The sequence below is a fragment of the Eubalaena glacialis genome, chromosome 3 (assembly GCF_028564815.1).
Source record: "Eubalaena glacialis isolate mEubGla1 chromosome 3, mEubGla1.1.hap2.+ XY, whole genome shotgun sequence".
In the NCBI taxonomy this organism is placed as follows: Eukaryota; Metazoa; Chordata; class Mammalia; order Artiodactyla; family Balaenidae; genus Eubalaena; species Eubalaena glacialis.
In genome coordinates, this window is record NC_083718.1 from 44,666,999 (window position 1) to 44,690,007 (window position 23,009).

The 23,009-nt window shown below is 37.2% G+C and overlaps 1 protein-coding gene across 4 annotated transcripts in view; it reads left to right on the top strand.

Annotated features, from left to right (window-relative positions):
* The window catches only part of RPS6KC1 (ribosomal protein S6 kinase C1), a 212,376-nt gene that overhangs the window by 121,409 nt on the left and 67,958 nt on the right, over positions 1-23,009 (top strand). For 2 of the 4 annotated variants that reach the window (XM_061185594.1, XM_061185595.1), the window contains exon 8: positions 8,594-8,686. In XM_061185594.1, coding sequence (XP_061041577.1) covers positions 8,594-8,686 — 93 coding nt within the window. Of the gene's footprint in view, positions 1-638; positions 693-8,593; positions 8,687-23,009 lie in introns of those variants that run through there. The other 2 variants (XM_061185596.1, XM_061185597.1) reach the window with 2 other exon arrangements.

Here is a 23,009-nt window from a genome sequence, read left to right on the forward strand (position 1 = left end):
CACACGTAAACATTCAAGTGCCTACCTCATAAAAAGACCAGCCTGTAAGCCAAGCTTTTAAGACTAGCTTAATAAGCATTAGCCCCATTTTTCATCTCCCCTCATATATTGCTTTATATATCTTTTCCCACATTTTTAAATGCTTTTTATACTTTCTGAAAATTATAAAATGTCTCAATTTTCTAGTTTAAAAATAGTCCATTATTTAATCTTGGTTCATTGGACAACTAAAACTTTTTTTGCTGCTTTTCTGAGCCCTTTTCATTTTCTGTGTGACCTTTTAAAGCATACAGTTATCAGAACTGTACTTATTAGTATAAGAATTTTTGTTGTTAAGCATTTGGTCAATCTTTTTAGAACAAAAGCATATATTCCAACTTGGAAGTAATATACTTTTGTTACTTGTTCTAACATAATAAATGTATTTAAGTAAGATAGCTGCTGACTCATTTTCAGATTGTTAATTACTGTGACTCTCTGTATTCTGTTTGCTAATCTTTTCCTGTTTTCTTTCATCATTGTTTCAATTATATTATTTCCTTTAATGCTTCACTATTGAATTTTATTTTTAATTTTTAAAATTAAAAACTATTTATTTTTATTGAAGTATAATTGACTTATAATATTATATTAGTTTCAGATGTACAACATAGTGATTCAGTATTTTTATACGTTACAAAACGATCACCATGGTAAGTCTAGTTATCATCTGTTACCATATAAAGTTATTACAATACTATTGACTATATTCCTTATGCTGACTTATTTACTTTGTAACTGGAAGTTTGTACCTCTTAATCTCCCTCACCTATTTCACTCACGCCCCCTCCCTGCTCTGGCAACCACCAGTCTGTTCTCTGTATTTATGAGTCTGTTTCTGTTTTGTTATGTTTATTCATTTGTTTTGTCTTTTAGATTCCACATGTAAGTGGAATCATACAATATTTGTTTTTCCCTGACACTTAGCCGAATACCCTCTAGGTCCATTCATTTTGCAAATGGCAGGATTGAGTTTTATCTTTTTATTTTATCTTTTTTAAAAATAAATTTATTTATTTTTTATTTATTTATTTTTGGCTGCGTTGGGTCTTCGCTGCTGCACATGGGCTTTCTCTAGCTGCGGCAAGCGCGTGTTACTTTTCGTTCTGGTGCGCGGGCTTCTCCTTGCGGTGGCTTCTCTTGTTGCGGAGCACGGGCTCTAGGTGCGCGGGCTTCAGTAGTTGTGGCACGCGGGCTCAGTAGTTGTGGCGCACGGGCTTAGTTGCTCTGCGGCATGTGGAATCTTCCCGGATCAGGGATCGAACCCATGTCCCCTGCATTGGCAGGCAGATTCTTAACCACTGCGCCACCAGGGAAGTCCCTGAATTTTATCATTTTTAAATGGAATATTTATCTAAACATTACTTTGAATCTAATTCTTATTTTCTGTGGAGTTGGCAACCTACCCTGTGTGCTATCCTGGTGTGTATATTCTCCATCCATTTTTGGGGATACTCATAAATGTATTAAATAAGGTGCGCCTCTATGAACTTTTACTAAATCCATCTTGTATATAAATACAATTGATCCTTGAACAACATGGGTTTGAACAGTGCGGGTTCACTTACACGTGGATTTCTTTCAGCAGTAAATACTGCAGTACTACACAATCTGAAGTTGGTTGAATCCATGGATACAGGAGGAATTGTGGATACAGAGGGCTACTGTAAGTTATATTAGGATTTTCAACTGTGGGGAGGGTTGGCACCCCAACCCCGTGTTATTCAAGGGATAACTGTATTCTAAAAGTTTTAGGGAGTCAAAGTCAGCAGTATTCTGTTCTTTCTATTAATGTTAACTTTGAATGTTCTACTTATACTTACTCATTCAAACTCCCTATTTATGCATCTGCTGTTACAGTTCCCCACAATCATTTTATGGAGCAATAACTTATTAGGCAAATAAATATATAAAGCCTGCTGTATAGCTTTTGACTTGGAGAAAGGAACCATGAAGTATAGCAGTCAGAATTTTCCTTCAAGCATAGCTTCAAATGAAAATAAAAGAGATCTAGTGTAGGAAAGCTGATTGTATTAGATTTATATAAATTCATTAAGCATCTGTTATGACTCTGCGTGTATACAGTATCAAACTAGATATACTTTGGAGTTACATTAAAGATATGACACAGTCTCTGCTCTTGCAAACCCTAAAGCATAATTGAGGACCCAAAATATGTATGTAATTGAGGAAACAAAAGTTAGAGAGGATTGTAAGAGCCATGTAGAATAATGGAAACTTGTATCAGGAAGGGTTAAAAAAGGGTACCTAGTGAATCAGATTTGATATGCTAGGATTTTTTTTCAGTTCTTAGGCAAAGAGGTTAGAGAAGAGTTTTTCTTGATAGAGCAAGATGTTTTTCTTTTAGGGTAAGGATTTGCTTTTTATTTTCACTTTTGTATTTTACTCTATTAAATCTGGCCCTTATTTAGGTCAGAGATATGGTTGATTATTTTTTATCTGTAATTTAACTTAAATGTCTTCTAGAGGTTCTGGATGAGCTTGGTGAATTTATTATTTCTCTTCTTTAACCATCTTTGGGCAATAGTTTCAACCAACACAATGAGAGAATGATATAAATGATTTTTAGCAAATCTTAAATTCTGTGCAGAGCAGATATTATTTCTTTCTTGAATACATGTGCAAATATTTCTTTCTTGTCTGGTTGATTAAGAAAATAAAGGAATCCTTTTTGGGTTTGAAATTTTTTGTTGATTACTGTTTTTCCCTTTGGTGCAGTCTAGGTCATGACTCACTTTACCTGAGTTTTCTGTGGTAGTTCAAGCTTTTGCTTCATTGAGTTTATTTGAGACTCTTATGTGGTAAATAAAAAAGTTCCGAATTTCCCCGTCGTTGGTGATAATATCCTTTTCAAAAAAGGACAGAAAGGAGCAAAAGTACTCTCCTACTCTTTCTTTTCGTCATTACTTCATTACTAAAAGGCTCCGAGGAAACTTAAGGAGCAAGTCTGAGAAAAAAAGGAAATGAGCTTTATTTGAACTAAAGGTGCAGTTTTAACTAAAGGGCATGGATTTCTTTTCCTTTTTTTTTTTTTAATTGTTGGTGACTTTGAATGATTTAAGAATTGGTATTAGAGGGGATTTCTCTGGAAAAGACTTGAAATAGCTTATTTGCTGTTTTTAGCTCTAGGCATTTAAAACTTAAGATCAATGAAATTTAGAAAAAGACAGTAAATGGTCTAAGTTTAGGACATAAAGGATTGTGTAGTTTTTAAAGCACGAATACCTTTTTTTGTTTGCAATTACAAGGTACGAATGAAAATACAATTGGCCCTCTGTACCCATGGGTTCCACATTTGTGGATTAAACCAACTGCAGATCAAAAATATTTGGGGAGAAAAAATTCTAGAAAGTTCTAAGAAACAAAACTTGAATTTGGCACCTGTTGTCAACTATTGACATAGCATTTACATTGCATTAGGTATTATAAGTAGTTTAGAGATGACTTAAAGTATATGGGAGGATGTGTGTAGGTTATATGTAAATACTACACCATTTTAAATAAGGGACTCGAGCATCTGCGGATTTTGGTATTCGTGGGGATCCTGGAACCAATCCCCTGTGTATACTGAGGGACGACTATAGAATGTATGGCTTTCCTGAATATTTTGTGGATTTTGAGTATAGTTGCTATAATATTGAAAATATTTCTCTGTTGTGCATTTTATTTACTGGTATTATTGGTATTTCTCAATTCTTCTTTAGCAAATATTTTAAAATGAGTGTTGTGTCACCCTTAGTGAGACATGGGCAAAGCAAAGATAGAAATCAGGTGCATTCCAAATCAGTAATAGGACTGCAGTCAAGAGTTGTGCTTGAAATGTGATGTAAGAGAGACTTTTTTAGGAAACTGAGTATTGAGGGTTAATAGGTTGCCAATGAAAGTCTCGGCAAAGCCAAAAATCTACAGATGAAGCCAAGTTCAGAAACTAGTGTAGTTAGCTATCATGGTTCAGAGCGTGGATTCTTGATATGTTCTTTGTAGAGCTTTCCTTTTGTCCTTGATTGCTTGTTCCCTCCCAAATAATGCTGACTTACTCTCAGGTTATTTAAGGATGAGTAGCTAACCCTACTCCACATGTGGTTGGTGGACCAGCAGCACAGCATCACCTGGTAGCTTCTTGGAAATGCAGAATCTTAGGCTCCACCAAAGACTGACTGAATCCGAATCTCCATTTTTACAAGGTCCTCAGGTGATGTGCATGCATGTTAAAGTTTGAAAAGTACCTTACTAACAGATTGGTAAGAATTGAGATAGCTCTCATTGAGAAAAGGTAATAATATCGAGTGAAAGAGACTCTGGGCAGGATAAACAACAGCTTTAAAAAACCCCAAAAATGAAAACAAAGGTAAGGTTCACTTAACTATTTAGACAATGTTGAACAGGAATAGTAAATAGGTTTTACTAGTGTGCTAACTCTAGTCCACTGGTAGTGGCTGTATTGCAAGACAGAGTGTGGGACTAATAAAGTCTGCCATTGGCTTGAGCAGTTGAGTGAAATATACTTGGCCATCTTTGGTTTTGAAGGTTGTTGGATTATCATATATTCTTGCCTTTCCCTTCTCCTCACCCTCTGTATTTAAGTTTTGAACTCCTTGCTTCTCTAGGCATCTTCTGATATAGTAGCCAATACAAATAAGTGAAATTTTTACTTTTTTCTTTAAGGAAATCAGCCATGTTGCCTAGAAATATTTCCACCCCACCCTGCCCCAATAGCATTGGCTGAAGTTTTCCTAAACAATGTTATATTATTTTATAAATAAGATTTAATCCCCTCTTATCTATTACCTAGTTTTGTCATCTTAGACAAATTGCTTAACCTTGCTGCTTTTCAGTTTTTTCATCTGAAAAAAAAAAAATTGTTGGACTTGATCTCGGTCTCTTTCTTTTCTTAAAATTCTGTGGATTTATGTTTCCTTTTGCCATCTAAAAAAGGAATAGATCTATAGGGATTCTACCCAATTTAAACACTGCATATCAGAAATACAGGATTTTTTATTGATGGTTTTATTTCATGATCTTTCTTTGTTCATTTCTCTGATCTTAAACTTTTATAGATGGTTAAAGTAGAAAGAGAACTTGAATGATCAATTTGCCTTTGGTCTTTCCCCATTACAATTTCACCATTCCCGTCTTTGCAAAAGTAACCTTACTAAATCACTGTTTTCTTTGGGTTGTTTCTCATACAAAAACTTGTTTTCTAGAGTCTGGAAAACATAGTCCAGACTTTTTCCCCTGGCATTCAAGGCCTGTTAAAGTCAATAAAACTGACCAACCTTAAAAGTGCAATTTTATTTTCCTTTGTTCTACAATTTGAACATTTTTTTCCCCACCAAGAGAGCTTTTTTCCCCCCAATCTTATGTATAATACCCTTTCCTAACCTAATTCCTACATAACATTTAAAATCCCCTTTGATTCCACTTCTTCCTGAGACCACAGTTTATCATACATGTGATAAACTAGTGACTTATCTCTATTGTCTTATGTTTTTTAAAAATGTCTTATTGTTACTTAACTTTTCATGTATTTGGCTTATCTCCTCAGGTGAGTTGTAAACTTCTTGAAGCTAGGGACCATGTCTTTTTTTTTTTTTTTTAATATTTATTTATTTGGCTGTGCCATGTCTTAGTTGCAGCGTACGGGATCTTTAGTTGCGGCGTACGGGATCTTTAGTTGCGGCGTACGGGGTCTTTAGTTGCGGCATGTGGGCTCTTAGTTGCAGCATGCGGGATCTAGTTCCCTGACCAGGGATTGAACCCGAGCCCCCTGCATTGGGAGCGCAGAGTCTTAACTGCTGGACCACCAGGGAAGTCCTGGGACGGTGTCTTTTGATGATTTATATCCCTTTCAGTTATCATGCACATAGTGGGCACACAGTAATTCATTGAAAGGCACAGTAGAGATTTTGTGGTTTGCTGTCTTTGCTGTTGAGATTGCTAAAGTGAACTGATAACTTTCTTTGGAAACTGAAAGATCGAATGACATCACTGAATAAAAGGGATAAGTAGGAGATAGGGATGTTGGACGTGTTTGGCCGTATTTTCAAAGATGAATGTAATGGATAAGTTATCACTTAAAGTGTTCTTTTTCCTCCTATAACTTTTCCTAATCATTCCTTTCACCAAAATCACAAGCAGTGATTTCTTACTTGGTAATAGAGTAGGGGGAGGTGAATTCTTAATTATCAGAATGTGTTGTGTAGCAGAAGGACTGCAAGCAATAGAGTAAGGAGTTGGGGTCTAGCCTAGGATCTTTCACTGCTCTTTCTGATGGTAAACACCCAACCATTCTGAACTTCCTTTTATTTATCTGTAAAATGGGGATTATAATAATAACTTCTTGTAAGTACTACACTCAGGCCAGGGTGACGTATGAAGATAAAATAATATAGATTAAGAGAGAAGAGGCTATTTCTGTTATATGTCTATTAAAATACTCTGCTAAATGTTTTTCTGTCCTTAAAAATTCCCCTTGGATTTTAGGGAAGCAGAGATGTATCTTTGTTTTATGTCATCTAGCTCAGCACCTAATAAAGTGAGATTAAAAAGGAATTTTTTGGAAACATATCCTAGAAGTAGAAATCAAATAGATTTAAAAAGATTATTATCGGGCTTCCCTCATGGCATAGTGGTTAAGAATCCACCTGCCAATGCAGACGACACGGGTTCAAGTCCTTGTCCGGGAAGATCCCACATGCTGCAGAGCAACTAAGCCCGTGCGCCACAACTACTGAGCCTGAGCTCTAGAGCTCGCGAGCCACAACTACTGAGCCCGCATGCCACAACTACTGAAGCCTGCGCGCCTGGAGCCTGTGTTCCGCAACAAGAGAAGTCACCGCAATGAGAAGCTCGCACACCGCAATGAAGGGTAGCCCCTGCTCACCGCAACTAGAGAAAGCCCGCACGCAGCAACAAAGACCCAACACAGCCAAAAATAAATAAATAAAATAAAATAAATTTAAAAAAAAACATAAAAAAAGAGCAATGTACTTTAAAAGAAAGAAAAGATTATTATCATCCTGTCCAGTTGCCACTGTCACCAGCATTCTCAAGTTAAGTCTCTTTAAAAAATAAAAAGTTGTCTTTTTAAAAAAAAATTAAATACCACCTCTTTAGGCATATTGAAGTTAGTATTTGCTTACTAAAACTAAAAACAAAAAGAAATTATTTTGAAAGCAATTAGGATCGCTGCTTTTAGAAAATTTCACAAAGTTACAGTTTTCCCTGTTTGTAAAAGACACCCAATTTGTCTATGCAACCTCCCTCACTTGTTACCCTCCTCTCTTCCTCCTTCCTCTCTTTTCTGCTCTTTCTCTTTGCTTCCAACCAACATGCTAGGCACTGTGAATATAAAGACGAATAAGGCATACTTCCTGTTCTCAAGGAGCTTCTTGTCTAGTGATGCTGAGCTGCACTAGGACTTGAAGTATCAAAAATGTAACTCAGTAACTCTGGTAATCCTGACATTTGGTTAACCAGGATATATATCGTCTACTCATGGGGATGATAAATGTTTCCTATATATTCTAACAGATTTTTTAACAACAAAAAGGTCTGCTTTGAGGGTATAATAAGGCTTTGTGTGTCCTGTCATCCTTTGCAGCATCACCATTTTAATATAAGGATTAATAAAGCATTACTTTCTGGTTGTAAATGCCAAATGGAGATGTCTTTAGAGTTTATCTAGTCTAATGTTTTACTTTACTGATAGGGAAAAACTAAGACCAATGGATGGAAAGTTAGGATTATTCTTTTATTGTATGTGGTACTGAAATATCCCTTCCTTATTCACTGATCTTTTTTGGACTTTTTTTTGTGGCAAACAGACTAAGTTTTCCACATCACAGATGTTCAAATATTAAAAAATATTTTCTTTCTTCTGTAAATCATCTCTTTTCTAGGCTTACACAATCTCAGTTCTAATAATTATTGGTTATATGACAGAGTTTCTTGATTTTTCACCGTTATTGGCAATTCTGATTGAACTTGAATTTGCCAATCCCTAACATACCTAGTATATATTTATAAAGTAACATTAAAGGACTATAGTTTTATGATGAGAGAAAATGACTTATGTTCCTTCCCTCCCCAAGTTTATCTATTGTTACGTTTGTTTTAGTCCCCTCCTTCTAAATTACTCTTGAGCCTTCTGGGGTAAATATAAGGCTGTGATTGATTGTTGGCTCAGTTAGCCATTTGTTACAAAGTTTCATTACAGCTGTACAGTTCTGAATTGCATTGGTGCTCTGGAAACTATATCAGCTCATTAATTTTTCTTTTTAAAATTTTGTTTTCAGTGTTATGATTTATTTACTTGCAACTATTTTCTTGATTTTTATTTGTGATTTTCTTCATTTTTGATTTTATTATTTTTTTATTTTACATTACAGACAAACAGAAACTTCCTCCTTTCATCTTTCCATTCTCTGATTTATGATAAATTTAGTTCCTTTGGCCTGGCATTTGCTTCAGCAGGCAGCCTTCCTTCAAGCACCTCCCTGATTGATGTATAATCTTTGATATCTTCCATTAGCCTCCAGGATCACTAAGTTCAAGGCCCCCTTGGAACCTAAGGAGCCCTGCCGAGGAGCTGAAGGCCTTCAGAGTCCTTGGGGTGATTGACAAGGTAATTCTTCAGTGTCTCTTCAAGAGTTCAGTCATAAATCGATGCATGCTGACATTATGTCTTTGAAGCTTTGGATCTTAAGGATATGAAACAAAAGGAGAAAATGACTCAAATGCATCTGCACTTTAAAATAACAAAAGAGAAGAGAAAAAGCTTTTATCTAAGCAATTCATGTAAGGTCATGCAAAATATACTTGTGTTAAAGGAGAAGGTGCTTATTTGTTGGCATTCAGTCTAGTAAGGGGTTTGGTTTTATAAACCTGTTATAGTTATAAAAACTAGTGAGTCAGTAGTTGTTCAACATTAACTGGTATAGTCAATCTAATGGTCAAAAAAAATGACATTCTCCTAATAAATACCATTTCTTGAGTACCTTCTATGTATCAAACCATGTATTAGGCATTTATATAATATAAACAATGTATTAATCCTATCCAACCTGTTATTTGCATGTTGGTGGAAAAGCGATGCTTAGAACAGTTTAAGTAACTTGCCCAGAAGTCACATAGCTATTTAGGGTGGTACTGAAATTCAAACGTAGATGGTCGTGACACCAAAAGCTGTGCTTTTTCCAATACACTAAACCCCCTTTTGCACACACACATTTTTATATTTGGAATAAAAGTACTGCGATAACAGAGGTCTCTGCCATTGAGTTTCCCCAAATTTGGTGACATCTCAGATATGCCAGACATTAACAGTACTGAGCCTGTCAGAGAGTTTACAAATGTAATTTAAAAATCATACACAGTAAACCGTGTTTTACATATATTTGGTCAACCACCACTTTACCTTTCAAAGTGAAAGAAAATGCCTTAATATTAGGTATAAATTAATTTAATCTTTTTTATGTTAACCATGTTTTATGAAGCACCTTAGTGTTTATTTATAACTTCATGTTCATTGAGTATTTCTTGTGTTCTAAAGTATGCATGTGAGTCCATGCTAAAATTGAACAATATGCAGTATATTTCAGGTAATTTGAACAGTAACTAATAAGAGTTTGAGGTATTTCAAAATAAACAGTAGGTTGGATATTACATGAAGCTCTCAGGTCTTATTAAATTCTTATAAGCATCATTTTTCTCAAATAGATTTATTTGACTGAATTTTGAAGTTAAAGAATTCTAAGCAGTAGGACTTTTGAGCCTGAAATATTTCCTTAACCATGTTTTTCCTAGCCTTTCCAGTTTAGAGAACATTCTGTTTGAGAATACAGAGAAGTAAAATAGCAATTAAATAGTTCTTGGATTAATGAAAGTTTCTTGGATTTCTGTGCAGGCAAATATACTTTTTTGATGTACAGTGTCTCCTCCTTTTCTTAGATCTGTTTATTTTGACAAAGTGTGACCTTTCATTGCTCTGCTCTAATCATGAGTAGGTCACCTTTAAGTCCTGATAATAGCTGTGAGTCTCACATGTATCCAAATAAGGATGTTGACAGTGGAAGAATTCCTAAATTCTATGCTGAGGCATAATTCATTACTGTCTTTCTTTTATTAACCTGGGGAGTATGTTGGTATTTAGAAGGGGACATTTTAACTTTTCTAAGTAGAAACAAGTAAATATGAACTTGGGAATTAATAAGCTTTACAAATAATCTTTAAAAATTTGTATACCAGTCTCTCCTTTGTAAAAACATGAATAGGTAGATTTTTTTAAAATTTGAATTTTTTTTTAATTGGAGTATAATTGCTTTACAATGTTGTGTTAGTTTTGAATTGTTTTTTAAGATAAATTCCTCCCCACTGTAATGAGCGATACCTAAAATTTGGGTTTTAGAAACTTGAAGTTTGGAAGAGAAGTGTTGCATCAATTCAAACAGCTAGAAAATACACTGGATACATTAATCTCACCTGTACCGCTCTGATTCTGTTTCATTAATATGTTCTTCATGAGTTATTTTGAGTGTTATTATCTAATAACTCAGGAAAATAAAATTTCTCTAGGAGTAGAATTTTATAGACTTTTATATATAAAGTAAATAAAGCAGATTTGTTCATTAATATCTAGCCTGTAAGCTCCATGAAAATAAGATCGTGTCTTGTTCACCTCTATAATCTCATAGCACCTAGAATCATGCCTGGCACATAATGTATGCTTAATAAAAATTTGTTGAATGAATGAAATTGAGACTTAAATAACTTTAAATATATCATATATAGAGTGACACCTACTGGTATAATGTGAGACTGCTACCTAGTATCATGGTTCAAGACACTCAGATGTCTTTACCCAGAGGCACAGTAATTGCAATGCTGTATCTTGGTCTAGAATTCAAAGGGGTGTAAGTGACTTTCTGTTCTTTAATTGGGATTAGAAAATCTTTCATTAATATATATATGGGACAAGGAACTTAAGCTCTTGGAATATCAATAAGCTGGTATGCATTCAGAAGCAAGAATGATAAGGCTAGTGAAGGCCCTCAAAATTGTATCATACAAAGAAGAGCTGAAAAATGAGGTTAACCTAATGAAAATGTGTGGTCTTCATATTTTTGAGGGCTATACAGGATAGAGTGAATATATAATGTTCTGTTCAGATCTTGAGGGTAAAAGGGGTTATTAAGTATGCCAGAGCAATAGATGCAAACTAGGACATCTTAGGCAAAATAGGGCATCTGTCTTTCCTGGGAGAAAGGCAGTGAGGGATAAGCCTTTTTTGTTCATATCCCCCAAAGGATACAACTAGAAGTAAATGAGTACAGATTTTTAAGTTTTGGGCTAATGATTACAGATACCTTTCAAAAATTAGGATTGACCAAAGGTGGATTGGATTCCTTCATATCTTATTTGTTTCTTGTCATTAGAAATACTCAAGTAAAGGCTGAAGGATCATTGATGAGGATGTTGTGCAAGGAATCAAGCATTGGATGGATTTTTTTTTTTTTTTTTAAACATCTTTATTGAAGTATAATTGCTTTACAATGGTGTGCTAGCTTCTTTACAACAAAGTGAATCAGCTACACATATACATATGTTGCCATATCTCTTCCCTCTTGCATCTCCCTCCCTCCCACCCTCCCTATCCCACCCCTCTAGGTGGTCACAAAGCACCGAGCTGATCTCCCTGTGCTATGCGGCTGCTTCCCACTAGTTATCTATTTTACATTTGGTAGTGTATATATGTCCATGACACTCTCTCACCCTGTCACATCTCACCCCTCCCCCTCCCCATATCCTCAAGTCCATTCTCTAGTAGGTCTGTGTCTTTATTCCCATCTTGCCACTAGGTTCTTCATGACCTCTTTTTTTTTTTTTTTTTTTCCCTTAGATTCCATATATATGTGTTAGCATACTGTATTTGTTTTTCTCTTTCTGACTTACTTCACTCTGTATGACAGACTCTAACTCCATCCACCTCATTACAAACACCTCCATTTCATTTCTTTTTATGGCTGAGTAATATTCCATTGTATATATGTGCCACATCTTCTTTATCCATTCATCCGATGATGGACACCTAGGTTGCTTCCATGTCCTGGCTATTGTAAACAGAGCTGCAATGAATATTTTGGTACATGACTCTTTCTGAATTATGGTTTTCTCAGGGTATATGCCCAGTAGTGGGATTGCTGGGTCGTATGGTAGTTCTATTTGTAGTTTTTTAAGGAACCTCCATACTGTTCTCCATAGTGGCTGTATCAATTTACATTCCCACCAACAGTGCAAGAGTGTTCCCTTTTCTCCACACCCTCTCCAGCATTTATTGTTTCTAGATTTTTTGATGATGGCCATTCTGACCGGTGTGAGATGATACCTCATTGTAGTTTTGATTTGCATTTCTCTAATGATTAATGATGTTGAGCATTCTTTCATGTGTCTGTTGGCAATCTGTATCTCTTCTTTGGAGAAATGTCTATTTAGGTCTTCTGCCCATTTTTGGATTGGGTTGTTTGTTTTTTTGTTATTGAGCTGCATGAGCTGCTTGTAAATCTTGGAGATTAATCCTTTGTCCGTTGCTTCATTTGCAAATATTTTCTCCCATTCTGAGGGTTGTCTTTTGGTCTTGTTTATGGTTTCCTTTGCTGTGCAAAAGCTTTTAAGTTTCATTAGGTCCCATTTGTTTATTTGTGTTTTTATTTCCATTTCTCTAGGACCTGGGTCAAAAAGGATCTTGCTGTGACTTATGTCATACAGTGTTCTGCCTATGTTTTCCTCTAAGAGTTTGATAGTGTCTGGCCTTACACTTAGGTCTTTAATCCATTTTGAGTTTATTTTTGTGTATGGTGTTAGGGAGTGTTCTAATTTCATACTTTTACATGTACCTGTCCAATTTTCCCAGCACCACTTATTGAAGAGGCTGTCTTTTCTCCACTGTATATGCTTGCCTCCTTTATCAAAGATAAGGTGACCATATGTGCGTGGGCTTATCTCTGGGCTTTCTATCCTGTTCCATTGATCTATATTTCTGTTTTTGTGCCAGTACCAAACTGTCTTGATTACTGTAGCTTTGTAATATAGTCTGAAGTCAGGGAGCTTGATTCCTCCAGCTCCATTTTTCGTTCTCAAGATTGCTTTGGCTATTCGGGGTCTTTTGTGTTTCCATACAAATTGTGAAATTTTTTGTTCTAGTTCTGTGAAAAATGCCAGTGGTAGTTTGATAGGGATTGCATTGAATCTGTAGATTGGTTTGGGTAGCAGAGTCATTTTCACAATGTTTATTCTTCCAATCCAAGAACATGGTATATCTCTCCATCTATTTGTATCATCTTTAATTTCTTTCATCAGTGTCCTATAATTTTCTGCATACAGGTCTTTTGTCTCCTTAGGTAGGTTTATTCCTAGGTATTTTATTCTTTTTGTTGCAATGGTAAACGGGAGTGTTTTCTTAATTTCACTTTCAGATTTTTCATCATTAGTATACAGGAATGCAAGAGATTTCTGTGCATTAATTTTGTATCCTGCTACTTTCCCAAATTCATTGATTAGCTCTAGTAGTTTTCTGGTAGCATCTTTTGGATTCTCTATGTATAGTATCATGTCATCTGCAAACAGTGACAGCTTTACTTCTTCTTTTCCGATTTGGATTCCTTTTATTTCTTTTTCGTCTCTGATTGCTGTGGCTAACACTTCCAAAACTATGTTGAATAATAGTGGTGAGAGTGGGCAACCTTGTCTTGTTCCTGATCTTAGTGGAAATGGTTTCAGTTTTTCACCATTGAGGACAATGTTGGCTGTGGGTTTGTCATATACGGCCTTTATTATGTTGAGGAAAGTTCCCTCTATGCCTACTTTCTGCAGGACTTTTATCATAAATGGGTGTTGAATTTTGTCGAAAGCTTTCTCTGCATCTATTGAGATGATCATATGGTTTTTCTCCTTCAATTTGTTAATATGATGTATCACGTTGATTGATTTGCGTATGTTGAAGAATCCTTGCATTCCTGGAATAAACCCCACTTGATCATGGTGTATGATCCTTTTAATGTGCTGTTGGATTCTGTTTGCTAGTATTTTGTTGAGGATTTTTGCATCTATGTTCATCAGTGATATTGGCCTGTAGTTTTCTTTCTTTGTGACATCTTTGCCTGGTTTTGGTATCAGGGTGATGGTGGCCTCGTAGAATGAGTTGGGGAGTGTTCCTCCCTCTGCAATATTTTGGAAGAGTTTGAGAAGGATAGGTGTTAGCTCTTCTCTAAATGTTTGATAGAATTCGCCTGTGAAGCCATCTGGTCCTGGGCTTTTGTGTGTTGGAAGATTTTTAATCACAGTTTCAATTTCAGTGCTTGTGATTGGTCTGTTCATATTTTCTATTTCTTCCTGGTTCAGTCTCGGCAGGTTGTGCATTTCTAAGAATCTGTCCATTTCTTCCAGGTTGTCCATTTTATTAGCATAGAGTTGCTTGTAGCAATCTCTTATGATCGTTTGTATTTCTGCAGTGTCAGTGGTTACTTCTCCTTTTTCATTTCTAATTCTATTAATTTGAGTCTTCTCCCTTTTTCTCTTGATGAGTCTGGCTAATGGTTTATCAATTTTGTTTATCTTCTCAAAGAACCAGCTTTTAGTTTCATTGATTTTTGCTATTGTTTCCTTCATTTCTTTTTCATTTATTTCTGATCTGATCTTTATGATTTCTTTCCTTCTGCTAGCTTTGGGGTTTTTTTGTTCTTCTTTCTCTAATTGCTTTAGGTGCAAGGTTAGGTTGTTTATTCGAGATGTTTCCTGTTTCTTGATGTAGGCTTGTATTGCTATAAACTTCCCTCTTAGCACTGCTTTTGCTGCGTCCCATAGGTTTTGGGTCGTCGTGTCTCCATTGTCATTTGTTTCTAGGTATTTTTTGATTTCCCCTTTGATTTCTTCAGTGATCACTTCGTTATTTAGTAGTGTATTGTGTAGCCTCCATGTGTTTGTATTTTTTACAGATCTTTTCCTCTAATTGATATCTAGTCTCATAGCGTTGTGGTCGGAAAAGATACTTGATACGATTTCAATTTTTTTAAATTTACCAAGGCTTGATTTGTGACCCAAGATATGGTCTATCCTGGAGAATGTTCCATGAGCACTTGAGAAAAATGTGTATTCTGTTGTTTTTGGGTGGAATGTCCTATAAATATCAATTAAGTCCATCTTGTTTAATGTATCATTTAAAGCTTGTGTTTCCTTATTTATTTTCATTTTGGATGATCTGTCCATTGGTGAAAGTGGGGTGTTAAAGTCCCCTACTATGATTGTGTTACTGTCGATTTCCCCTTTTATGGCTGTTAGTATTTGCCTTATGTATTGAGGTGCTCCTATGTTGGGTGCATAAATATTTACAATTGTTATACCTTCCTCTTGGATCGATCCCTTGATCATTATATAGTGTCCGTCTTTGTCTCTTGTAATTGTCTTTATTTTAAAGTCTATTTTGTCTGATATGAGAATTGCTACTCCAGCTTTCTTTTGATTTCCATTTGCATGGAATATCTTTTTCCATCCCCTCACTTTCAGTCTGTATGTGTCTCTAGGTCTGAAGTGGGTCTCTTGTAGACAGCATATATATGGGTCTTGTTTTTGTATCCATTCAGCCAGTCTGTGTCTTTTGGTGGGAGCATTTAATCCATTTACATTTAAGGTAATTATCGATATGTATGTTCCTATTCCCATTTTCTTAAATGTTTTGGGTTTGTTATTGTAGGTGTTTTCCTTCTCTTGTGTTTCTTGCCTAGAGAAGTTCCTTTAGCATTTGTTGTAAAGCTGGTTTGGTGGTGCTGAACTCTCTCAGCTTTTGCTTGTCTGTAAAGGTTTTAATTTCTCCATCAAATCTGAATGAGATCCTTGCTGGGTAGAGTAATCTTGGTTGTAGGTTTTTCTCCTTCATCACTTTAAGTATATCCTGCCACTCCCTTCTGGCTTGCAGCGTTTCTGCTGAAAGATCAGCTGTTAACCTTATGGGGATGCCCTTGTGTGTTATCTGTTGTTTTTCCCTTGCTGCTTTTAATATGTTTTCTTTATATTTAATTTTTGATAGTTTGATTAATATGTGTCTTGGTGTGTTTCTCCTTGGATTTATCCTGTATGGGACTCTCTGTGCTTCCAGGACTTGATTAACTATTTCCTTTCCCATATTAGGGAAGTTTTCAACTATAATCTCTTCAAATATTTTCTCAGTCCCTTTCTTTTTCTCTTCTTCTTCTGGGACCCCTATAATTCGAATGTTGGTGCGTTTAATGTTGTCCCAGAGGTCTCTGAGACTGTCCTCAGTTCTTTTCATTCTTTTTTCTTTATTCTGGTCTGCAGTAGTTATTTCCACCATTTTATCTTCCAGGTCACTTATCCGTTCTTCTGCCTCAGTTATTCTGCTATTGATCCCATCTAGAGTATTTTTAATTTCATTTATTGTGCTTGTCATCGTTTCTTGGTTCCTCTTTAGTTCTTCTACGTCCTTGTTAAATGTTTCTTGCATTTTGTCTATTCTATTTCCAAGACTTTGGATCATCCTTACTATCATTATTCTGAATTCTTTTTCAGGTAGACTACCTATTTCCTCTTCATTTGTTAGGTCTGGTGTGTTTTGACCCTGCTCCTTCATCTGCTGTGTGTTTTTCTGTCTTCTCATTTTGCTTATCTTACTGTGTTTGGGGTCTCCTTTTCACAGGCTGCAGGTTCGTAGTTCCCGTTGTTTTTGGTATCTGTCCCCAGTGGCTAAGGTTGGTTCAGTGGGTTGTGTAGGTTTCCTGGTGGAGGGAACTAGTGCCTGTGTTCTGGTGGATGAGGCTGGATGTTGTCTTTCTGGTGGGTTCGTCCACGTCTGGTGGTGTGTTTTGGGGTGTCTGTGGCCTTATTATGATTTAAGGCAGCCTCTCTGTTAATGGATGGGGCTGTGTTCCTCTCTTGCTAGTTGTTTGGCATAGGGTGTCCAGCACTGTAGCTTGCTGGTCGTTGAGTGAAGCTGGGTCTTGATGTTGAGATGGAGATCTGTGAGAGATTTTCGCCGTTTGGTATTACGTGGAGCTGGGAGGTCTCTTGTGGACCAGTGTCCTGAAGTTGGCTCTCCCACCTCAGAGGCACAGCCCTGATGCCTGGCTGGAGCACCAAGAGCCTTTCATCCACACGGCTCAGAATAAAAGGGAGAAAAAATGGAAAGAAAGAAAAAAAGAGGATAAAATAAAATAAAATAAAATAAAATAAAATAAAATAAAGCAATTATAATAAAAAATAAGAAAAAAAAATTATTAAGAGTAAATTTATTAAGAAAAAAATTTTTTTTTAATTTTTAAAAATAGATTTATTAATTTTTTATACTAAAAATAAGAAAAAAATTATTTAGAAAAAATTTATTAAGAAAAAAAATTTTTTTAATTTTTTAAAATAAAAAATATGAAAAAACTTATTAAAAATTTTTTTAAAAATAGAAAATAAGGAAAAAATTATTAAGAAAACATTTATTAGGGAAAAAAAAATTTTTAAGCCAAAAAAAAAAAAAAAAAAAAAAACGGACGGACCTAACCCTAGGACTAACGGTGAGAGCAAAGCTATACAGACAAAATCTCACCCAGAAGCATACACATCTATACTCACAAAAAAAAGGAAAAGGGGAAAAGTTAATATATCCTGCTCCCAAAGTCCATCTCCTAAATTTGGGATGATTCGTTGTCTATTCAGGTATTCAACAGATGCAGGCACATCAAGTTGTTTGTGGAGCTTTAATCCGCTGCTTCTGAGGCTGCTGGGAGAGATTTCCCTTTCTCTTCTTTGTTCGTACAGCTCCCGGGGTTCAGCTTTGGATTTGGACCCGCCTCTGCATGTAGGTCCCCTGAGGGCGTCTGTTCCCCTCCCAGACAGAACGGGGTTAAAGGAGCAGCTGATTCGGGGGCTCTGGCTCAGTCAGGCCGGGGGGAGGGAGCGGTACGGAGGAGGCGGGGCGAGCCTGCGGCGGCAGAAGCCGGCGTGACGTTGCAGCAGCCTGAGGCGCGCCGTGCGCTCTCCCGGGGAAGTTGTCCCCGGATTACGGGAGCCTGGCCGTGGCGGGCTGCACAGGCTCCCGGGAGGGCCGGTGTGGAGAATGACCTGTGCTCGCCCACAGGCTGTTTGGTGGCGGCAGCAGCAGCCTTAGCGTCCCATGCCCGTCTCTGGGGTCCGCGCTGATAGCCGCGGCTCGCGCCCGTCTCTGGAGTTCGTTTAAGTGGCGCTCTGAATCCCCTCTCCTTGCACGCCGCAAAACAAAGAGGCAAGCAAAAGTCTCCCGCCTCTTCGGCAGCTGCAGACTTTTTCTCATGCACCCTCCCGGCTAGTTGTGGTGCGCTAGACCCTTCAGGCTGTGTTCACGCAGCCAACCCCAGTCCTCTCCCTGGGATCCGACCGAAGCCCGCGCCTCAGCTCCCAGCCCCCGCCCGCCCCGGCGGGTGAGCAGACAAGCCTCTCGGGCTGGTGAGTGCTGCTCGGCGCCGAGCCTCTGTGCGGGAATCTCTCCGTTTTTCCCTCTGCGTCCCTGTTGCTGTGGGATCCGCGCTGATAGCCGCGGCTCGCGCCCGTCTCTGGAGCTCGTTTATGCGGCGCTCTGAATCCCCTCTCCTTGCGCGCCGCGAAACAAAGAGGCAAGAAAAATTCTCTTGCCTCTTTGGCAGCTGCAGTCTTTTTCCCGGACTCCCTCCCGGCTAGCACCGAAGCCCGAGCCCCGGCTCCCAGGCCCCGCCCGCCCCGGCGGCTGAGCAGACAAGCCTCTCGGGCTGGTGAGTGCTGGTCGGCACCGCTCCTCTGTGCGGGAATCTCCGCTTTGCCCTCCGCACCAATGTGGGTGCGCTCTCCTCCGTGGCTCCGAAGCTTCCCCCCTCTGCTACCCGCAGTCTCTGCCCACGAAGGGGCTTCCTAGTGTGTGGAAACCTTTCCTCCTTCACAGCTCCCTCCCACTGGTGCAGGTCCCGTCCCTATTCTTTTGTCTCTGTTATTTCTTTTTTCTTTTGCCCTACCCAAGTACGTGGGGATTTTCTTGCCTTTTGGGAGGTCTGACGTCTTCTGCCAGCGTTCAGTGGGTGTTCTGTAGGAGCAGTTCCACGTGTAGATGTATTTCTCATGTATCTGTGGGGAGGAAGGTGATCTCCGCGTCTTACTCTTCCGCCATCTTGCCCCTCCCCTCGGATGGATTTTTATGTTAGATAACTTTTAAAGATTTCTTTTAGCCCTCAGACTCATTTACACATAGTCTTCATGTAGTAATAGCTAGGGAAAGTAGAAATTAGTGAAATACAGTACTCAGATAAGAAGGATGGAATTGCTATTGTTTTCATATAAGTTTGTGCATGTGTGGATGCAAACTTTTGTGTTTCTGTATGTGAGGTATGAATATATAGAGTATGTATATGTTTGTGTGTAGAAGGATTGTTTATATATAGGTAGTTTGCAGTTGAATTAGAAGTCTGGATTGGTAGTTTGATTGCTAATAGGATGCCCAAGTGCTGGGAGAGTTTCTGAGAAAGTTCACTATAATATAGCTTATCTATAAAAACGATAAAGGAATCCATAATCTAGTAATGTACTAATGTCAGTTTCCTGGTTTTGATATTGTGCTATAGCTATATAAGATGTCACCATCAGGAGAAGCTGGGTGAACGGTACATGGGACTCTGTTAGTTTTGCAACTTCTTGTGAGTTTTAAACAGAGTTAAAAAAAAAAAAAAAGGCTAGGAGGAACACTGACTTGAACATCAGAGTAAAAATACCAAGATGTGATCCCTTCACATCCAGTTAACTCTTCTAGTTTGTGTGTAGCTGGAGAGTCATTCTGCATGTGGTGTGTGTATGGTGTTTACAAGGTTAACCAGTGAGGATGGTATGGTTGGATTGCCCAAATACATTGCCACTCCTTGAAAAACAGCTTCAGTGGGATGCTTTATAAGTCACTGTTATGAGAGATGACACATAGTGTAAACCTAAAACTATTACTTGAAGTGCCTTGGCATTTTGTAACTGAGATAGCTTCCCTACTTTATCTGATGCTTGCTAGGTAGAATTCTTGGGTTGGCTTGCTCTTGCGATAAAATTTAATAACTTAGATGAAATGCACCAATTTGTAGAAAAGTGTAGACTATCACCTAATACGAAATGGATAATTTGAATAGCCCTATGACTATTAGGGGAATTGAATTTACAATAAAAAAAAAATTCCTAAAATGAAATCTTGGGGCTCAACTGGTTTCACTGGAGAATTCTACCAAAATTTTAAAGAATTGACACTGATTCTATATATTCTTTTCCAGATAATGGAGGAAGGTGGATCAGTTCCCAGTTCATTTTATGAGGCTAATGTTGTCCTAATACCAAAATCAAAGACAGTACAAAAAAGAAAATTATAGGCCAATATTCATAGATATGGAAATCCTCAACAAAATATTAGCAAATAGAAATCAGCAGTATGTAAAAGGAATTATGTCCCATGACCAAGTGGGGTTGATTTCAGGGATGCCAGGTTGGTTCAGTGTTTGAAAATCAATCAGTGTAATCCATCCACATTAACAAGAGGAAAAATTGTATGAGTGTACCAATTGATGCAGAAAAAGCATTTGAAAAATTCAACACCGATTCATGATTTAAAAAAATAATCTCTCTAAAAACTAGGAATAGAGTGGAACTTCCTCAACTTGGTTCAGAATATCTATAAAAATTTCACAGCTAATACCATAGTTAATGATGAATGACTGAATGCTTTACCCTAAGGTTGGGAACAAGGCATATTCTTAGCACATCTATTAAACATAGTACTGGAAGTTCTAGACAGTACTACTAGGCAAGATAAAGAAATAAAAGGCATATGAATTGGAAAGAAAGCAAACAGTTGACCCTATTTGAAGGAGACATGATGTTCTACACATATAAAAACATGGAATCTATGAAAAAACTAGAACTAATAAGTGAATTCAGCAAGGTTGCAAGATATAAAATCAGCTTACAACAATGTTATATTTCTATATACTAACAGTGAACACATAGAAACTGGAATTAAAAATACAATATCACTGGTGTGTTGCATATTCACATTTAGTCTTAACACCGTTGCCTCCATCAGACAGAGTTGTAGATGTTCCTTGGATAATCAGGACTGCAAGAAAAGGGAGGTGGAAGGGGACAGGTGGTATTTAGGGTGAGGCAAGTATTATAAAGTGACTTGAACTCTCCCCCTTCCACCCAGGGCACAGAATGGATTTAATTCTTAGGGTCTACAAAGAGTCAGATCTTTTGGTTCTTGGGACTAAGATAGCACTGTGCCTTACCCCTCATCCTGAGTATACCAGACCAGCCACGAGCTGTTCCTAGGAGCAGTTGGTGACTGAGGGGAATCCTGCATCACTGACTGAGTGGGATACTTGTCGTGCCACATGTGCTGATTGAATGGCTCCCCTGGTCCTTGGCTGATTGCCTTTTAACAACCCCGTTGTCGTTCTTTCCGAGAAAGAAAAAATTTAAAAAAAAAATACAATATCATTTACAATCACTCCAAAAATATTGAACTACTTAGGTGTTAATATAACAAAATATGTACAAGACTTTTATGCTGTAAAGCACAAAACACTGATGAAAAAAATCAAAGGTCTAAATAATTGGAGAAATGTACCATGTTTATGGCTTGGAAGACTCAACATAGAAATGATGGAAATGATGTAAATTCTCCCCAAATCAATACACAATTTTAACACAATTTCTGTCAAATTCTAGTTTGTTTTGTAGACATAGACCAACTTACTTTAAAATTTACATGGGAAAGTATAGGAACTATAATAGCTAAAACAGCTTTGAAAAAAGAATAAGTGGGTACAGTTTACTTGATTTCAAGACCATATAGCTATATAGTAATCAAGACAGTGTAGTATTGGTATAGGGAGAGACACATAAATCAATGGAGTAGAATAGAGAATGCAGTAATAGCCCCACAAATGCGGCCAGCTGACTTTTAACAAAGTTACAAAAGCAGACCTTGTAGGAAGAATCATCTTTTTAATAAATAGTGCTGGAACAGTTGGATGTCTATTGGCAAAAAAATGAACCTTAACTTATACCTCATACGTTATACAAAAATTAGCTCAAAATGGATCATACATTTAAATGTGAAATGTGAAACTATGTAACTTCTCAAAGTAAACAGAGGAAAAAATCTTCAGTAGCTAAGCCTTGGTTTATAGAGGTTTTAGACGTGACACTGAAAGCATGATTCATAAAAGCAAAAATTGATAAGTTGACTTTATCAAGATTAAAAACTTTTGGTCTGTGAAAAACCCATTAAGAAAATGAAAAGACAAGCTACAGACTAGAAGAAATTATTTGCAAACGACATATGTGACAAAGGACTCATCTAGAATCTATAAAGATTCTTGAAAGCCAGCATTAAAAAACTCAAACAATACAACCAGAAAATTAACAAAAGATACAAAAAGCCATTTCACCAGATTAAACGATGGCAAATTAGCATATGAAAAGATGTTCAACATCACCTGTCATTAGAGAAATGCAAAATAAGATCACGATGAGGCATCACTATACACCTATTAGAAAACTTTATTTGTATTAGCCCAAAACTGGAAACAACCAAAATGTCTTACAAAAAGTGAACAGTTAAACTGTGATGCATCAATACCATGTAATATTACTCAGCAATAAAAAGGAATGAACTACTGATACAAACATCAATTGGGATGGATCTCAAGGGCATTATGCTGAATAAAAAAGTCAATCTCGAGTCAGCTCTACCCACCACCAGTCCCTCCCATCAGGGAACTTGCACAAGCCTCTTAGATAGCCTCATCCACCAGAGGGCAGACAGCAGAAGCAGGAAGAACTACAATCCTGCAGCCTGTGGAACAAAAACCACATTCACAGAAAGACAGACAAGATGAAAAGGCAGAGGGCTATGT